General features: G+C 63.8%; 3 protein-coding genes across 3 annotated transcripts in view; all 3 read right to left on the bottom strand.

Moving 5' to 3' along the window:
• Window positions 1–502, bottom strand: part of MNEG_6176 (hypothetical protein) — a gene marked incomplete at both ends in the record, with an annotated part of 4,885 nt that extends 4,383 nt beyond the window's left edge. The window contains one exon of the mRNA XM_014045350.1: window positions 492–502. Within this exon, the coding sequence (XP_013900804.1) occupies window positions 492–502 (11 nt within the window). The remainder of the gene's footprint in view (window positions 1–491) is intronic.
• A 1,106-nt stretch (window positions 503–1,608) lies between these two features.
• Window positions 1,609–3,401, bottom strand: MNEG_6177 (hypothetical protein; the record flags this gene model as incomplete). The annotated part of the gene is made up of 6 exons (XM_014045351.1): window positions 1,609–1,659; window positions 1,849–2,199; window positions 2,490–2,576; window positions 2,737–2,769; window positions 2,968–3,012; window positions 3,240–3,401. The coding sequence occupies 6 exons, from the start codon at window positions 3,399–3,401 to the stop codon at window positions 1,609–1,611; spliced, it is 729 nt and encodes a 242-aa protein (XP_013900805.1).
• Window positions 3,402–4,266: 865 nt separating this feature from the next.
• The window catches only part of MNEG_6178 (hypothetical protein), a gene marked incomplete at both ends in the record, with an annotated part of 2,713 nt that continues 1,572 nt past the window's right edge, over window positions 4,267–5,407 (bottom strand). The window contains 3 exons of the mRNA XM_014045352.1: window positions 4,267–4,474; window positions 4,767–4,939; window positions 5,153–5,353. Coding sequence (XP_013900806.1) covers window positions 4,267–4,474; window positions 4,767–4,939; window positions 5,153–5,353 — 582 coding nt within the window. The remainder of the gene's footprint in view (window positions 4,475–4,766; window positions 4,940–5,152; window positions 5,354–5,407) is intronic.

The raw sequence follows: 5,407 nt of genomic DNA on the forward strand, positions 1-5,407 counted from the left end.
GCCCCGCCGCGATCGCGGCCGCCCCGGCGCCTGGGGGGCCGCCGTCGCTCGCGGGGGCGGCGGCGCTCGGGCTGGCGCCCGCGGCGCCGGAAGCTTCCGGCAGGGGCGTTGGGCGCGTCTCTTGGTCTTCCAACTCAGTGTCGTCGTCATCGATGTAGTCATATGAGTCAGGGTCGAAGGACCCCCATGCACCGCCGCTGCTCCGCGCCTGGCCACCCGCAGCCTCTGCGGCCGCCCGCGCCGAGGGGCGCCGCGGCACGCCGCCGCAGCCAGCGCCCGCGCCAAAGCCTGGGACCGCCGCCGCGCATGCGGCGCGGCCGCGCCTCTGCTTCAGCGGCTGCCGGGGGCCGGGGCTGCCGGCCGCATCGGGCGCTGCCGACGCGTTGGGAGGCGGCAGCTTGCGCCGGTGCGGCAGCGCGGGAGGGGGTGCAGGAACTCTGCCCCCGCTGCTGCAGCGGGTGACTGCATGTGGCGCGATGGGGCACCCGCACCCCACCGCCATTCGCGGAGAAGCAGACAAGCCCGCCAAGACACAAGAAGAACCTGCGTCGTTGCACAGCGCGGGATGCTGCGTCAGATAGCGCCACGCGCAGCTGGACAGCCAAGACGCGCTGGGGCGTTTCTGCGCGCGCTGGCAGAGACGCCTCCCGCCATGACTTGGCGCCCAGGGCCCCGAGTGCGCCCCAAAAGTCTCCTTCACGTATGTAACTGCGCTTACCTCTGGCGCAGCTGCCAGCACGCTGGCGCACGGGGGCGAGATTGTTAGAGGGCTGCTCAGGTGAGAAGCAACAACTTGCTCGGCATCAGAGCGACACGAGACATCCAAGAATTTTGATTGAAATTGAAAACGTCCGGTTGACGCGGCACCCCTTTAGTTCCCTTTCTTGTGCCTCGGAGCGGGTGTCAGGATCGCCACCCCGACATTTCACAACGTGGGAGCAAGCGCCCAGAAGCGAGAGAATTTCTCGCTTCAAGCCTGTTGGTGGCTGCCGAGGTTCCCGGGGCATGAGCCTGCTCGGCCACATCCGCCACAGCAGCCGCCACACCCGCCGATGTCATTTCTAGTGTCCCCGTCGCTAGCTGGCGCCCCGATGCACGCGGGCCTGCTACAGCAGCTGCTGATAGAGAAAGTTGCCTTTAACATTGTATTGTGTAGGGGCGGGGCGCTTGATCACCGTGTTGGCAGGATTGCTTGGGTGGACAATGCAGAAGAGGTTGCAAAAAGGCGCCACACAAGCTGCATTATTCGGGTTCCATCGCTGCGACAGCCACTAAGATCAGGCGAGGCGATGAGAGGACCGTCAAACGCCCGGCTACTGCCACACGAGTGCCAGCCAAGCACGGGGGCTGAGGATTCAGAGGATGAGCAGGCACATCGCAGCTTTTGGGAGGTTTCGTTGCGTGTGCTAGCCGTCCGTTATGCCTGGTGCAGATTCGGGCCTGCGATGCATCCTGCGCTTGTATTGAGCTGCTGCGGCAAAAACCAAGCTTGGTAAAGAGGCGTGCGGCCCCCGAACAGCCAGCTCAGTCATCACTAGCGGGCCGGGCGTTCTGTTTGTGATGGCGATGAGCAACATGCTTGGATGGTCCGTTGAAAGGTCGGCCCGATTACGCCGCTCGGCTGCGCTTGGCGGCAGGCTCGTCCGCCGCAGGCTTCACCTGCTTAGGGCGCAGCAGAGGCAGGGGCAGCATGTGCACGAGCAGAAACAAGCTGGCCCGTGGCAGCGCTGCAACACTGATGCGAAAGGTGCTCCCTTGCCGAAATCCATGTTCTGCACGCAATCAAGCTGGGCATACAGCGCTGGGTCGGGCCGTCCGCGGGGCGCCCCGCAAAATATGTTGCCGCACCTGCCGCGCCGCAGCCATCTTCGCCGCGCTTTTTCCAAATACCATGGCCTCCAGGGCCGCCAGCTCAGCCTCTGCCTCGGTCATGCCCTTGACCTCGCCGCCACTTCGCTGCTGCTCGCCGCCGCCACGCGCTGGCCGCGCCGCCGGCTGCGCCCCCGCGCCGCCCCGCGGCCCCTCAGCCGCGGCGCCCGGTTGCGGTGTCGGCGCCGTCGCCTCCACGTCGGCTGGCATGGCTGGTGGCTGCGCGGCCCGCTGCTCGACGGTGGCAGCGGCGAGGGGTGCCTTTTCGGGATGGTCCTGCAGAAAAGCCGCCTGGCCGTCAGCGGTGGCCGTGAACTCTGCGAGCCACACCTGCAGCGACAGGATTCCACGGGCAGCGACGGACGTCACAACAGTAGCAGAACAATGAGGGTTGTACGCAGTGCCAGTGATGAGAAGGAGTTGCAACAGTGCCAGGTGAGCGCGGGGGACGTGTTGTGCCAGTGCCCCATGCGATTACCAGAACGGACACTTTGGATCAAGCCGGGCAAACATGGGCCCCAGGCGCCGCGTGCAGTGGGTTCTGCGGGGTGTGAGTGCTACCGGCCATTGCTCTTCTACCACCCCTGCGTTGGCCACACACGTCCCCCTTCTCGCCGCACCAGGGATTGTCGGTTCTTCAGCTTCTGCTTGTCCCAGGAAAGGGATGCGTACTTAGAGACGCGCTGCTTGAGATCCTTGCGGCAGTGCTGGGGGGAGGGGCAGGGCGGGGCTGCTGGTAGGTGCACAGGACGGTGTTTGATGAGAGGCCAGGTGGGGCGGAGGAGGGAGGTGCTGCGCGGCGCAGGGGGAGCAGCAGGCAAGATGCAGACATCAGCTGTTCTTTGGTGGGAGGGCTGAGCGGCTCACCTGCACCAGGTGGTACTTCAACTTGAACGTCGCCTGGGGGCAGCAAGTGGTCAAAGACGTGAGAGCTGTCTCTGAAAAGTGCATGTGTGGTTGACACATGCGGGGCGCTGCAGCTGCGAGAGCATGCATTCATGGAACCTAGAAGATCACCACCTGAACGTGCGTGTGAAGCCGTGAGCCCATCCTAATTGCGAGCATGTGCATGACAAGCGAGGCCTGCACATGCCTCACCGGGCCCTGGCTGGTGTCTGCCTGCGCCAGCCACTCGCCAAAGTCCTGCGGCACGGCGGAACGTGGGCTTACTTGGGGGCATCCTGAGCGCCAACCAAGGCCGCAAGCGCGCACTGCATGCTCATGTGTCAAGCAGCTGAGAAAGAAACCATACAAAGGATGCATTATACTCCTCGCTCACTCGTGTGTGCAGGCTGCGTTGCATGCATCAGGCAGTGTGGCACGCATGGCAGGCGCGTGGCCATGCATGCAGCCGTAAAAAGCTGCCGCACCTGCATCGCTTGGTCGAGCTTGTTGAGCGCCCGCTTCGACACGGCGGCGGAGCCCCATGGGTGGTAGCCATCGCCAAACATGTCGCCGGCGCCGTACTTGCTGTAGAATAGTCTTTCCTCGTCGAAATCTCCAAACCTGCTTGCAAGAACTCGCACCTTCATTGGGGGCGACGGCATGCGCATGCGGCCATGGGGGTTGGCGACGTCGGTCGGAGAGCGCTGCAAAGCAGCAGGGGGAGCTGCAGCGCGGTTGTATGGCTGCATGCCGGGGTTTGCTGCCGGTGATGAGGCGATGGGCCTGAGAGCCTACTTTCGAAAGACCCGCCGGTACGTCCGGCGTTCCGCAACAGAGCAAGAATGCTGAATCTCGTCGGACCATCCACCTGATAGCGAAGGAAGCCTTGAGTGTACTGACAACAAAGTCTCTGAGACGACCAGGGAGATCTGCCGTGATCAAGGCGCGTTGTTCGTACTTAGCTCGCTCTGCCGCTTGATCAATGATCGAGGATAAATCTGAAGCGAATATTGTGGTGCGCAAACTGTTCACCTGCCTCGGGCTTTCTCTGGGGTGCCGCACAGCTGCCGCCAAATCGCAGCGTGCAAAGCGTGTTGCTGACTCATCTCACGCACCTGACACTCCAAAACAGGCGCATCCCAAGGAGTAAGGCCGAAACTGCTTCTTTGTTGCCAAAGGGCAGGTCTGCAACTATGTTTCGTACGGACCGTTGCGCGTTTGTCGCCGACCGCTTGAACCCCCTAGCAGCAATGCAACACGCTGGATCCCAGGACACGGCTTCGCCAGCGCGGCAGTTTGACAGACCATGCAATCCAGTTGGCAGATGCACCGGTTGCACTGCAAGCCCAATAGGCTATATAGTAATACTGGTGTAAACTCGGGCGGCACAAAAATGCATGAAAATTTCTTGAGCAGGTTTGGCAACAAGACACCAACAGACCAGCGTGGTGCTGTGACTCGCCTGCCTTCTCACAGGCTGGGTACAACCAAAACGGCCCAATGACGGCGGCGTCACATCGCGACCCAAGCCTGCGGCTTGTCGCTGCTGTAACCCAGCCGCCGCAGGGCCGCCGCGATGGCCGCCAGCTGCGGGCCGCTGATCTGGTCGGCGCGGTCCGCGACCGCCGCGGCGTAGGCGTCCAGCCAGCGCTGGCTGGGGCTGTAGCCCATCGCGGCGACGCCGGATATGATCCCCAAGAAGTCGTAAGCGTCGAAGCGGCTGCGTTGTGAGGAGCGGTGAGAGCGCGTGTGCGTGGTTGGTCGGAGGGCGTCAAGCGTTCCAGGGGCCCGTTTGCGACGAGGGCGGGGGCCGGTCCAGGGGGTGCGTGCACGACCGCCGGGGATGACTAGGGCGGCGGGTTAAGTGTCCGTGATGGGTGGTTTGAGGATGGCGCCGTGCTGCAGAGTGCGCCCTGCAGCTCGTCTGCAATCAGCCCAACGGCACGTGCATGCAGGCAACGGCAAGCGCATACCCCGCCCGCCACACCACAGACGCCCCCCTGGACGCTCACTTGATCATGTACTGTGCGCGCCCCAGCGCGGCGCCCATCCACTCCTTGTTGGGCTTGACCCTCATGAGGCCTAGCGCCAGCAGCATGTTGGCCATGGACTGGGGGCTGAACGACGGCAGCTGCTCGGCAGCTTGCGTCAGCAGCTCGGCGGTCCACGCCAGGCTGGGCGAAAGCTGAGTGTGCATGTAATGTTGAGGGGGAGGGGATGATGTCCTTGCTGAGATCATGTGCGTGGCAGGTCACACGAAAAGCAAACAGTGCAGGCTGCCATGATGCTCTTGGGTAAGCGTGAGGCTCTGCATGCAGCCGGCAACCGAAAAGGCCCGTGTCATGGTTCAGGCAAGATGGGTCTGCAAGAACACATTAACGACTCAATATGGTCGCACCTGCAGCCGCGCCACGCCCCACAGCAGCATCGACAACTCCTGGTGGCCCATCCCGGGCGCCGCCCGGCCGCACGCCTCCAAAAACGCCCCCGCCCACGCGGGCTGGGGCCGGTACTGGCAGCGGCCGAGCGCAAACGCCGCCTGCGCCAGCTCCCCCGCAGTGAGTGACGCCATATGGGCCTCAATGGAGGCGAGCGCCGCCTCGATGAACGGCGGGTGCATGAGCGGCCGCGGCAGCTCAGACAGGCACATAAG

Source organism: Monoraphidium neglectum (assembly GCF_000611645.1).
Source record: "Monoraphidium neglectum strain SAG 48.87 unplaced genomic scaffold scaffold00981, whole genome shotgun sequence".
NCBI lineage: Eukaryota > Viridiplantae > Chlorophyta > Chlorophyceae > Sphaeropleales > Selenastraceae > Monoraphidium > Monoraphidium neglectum.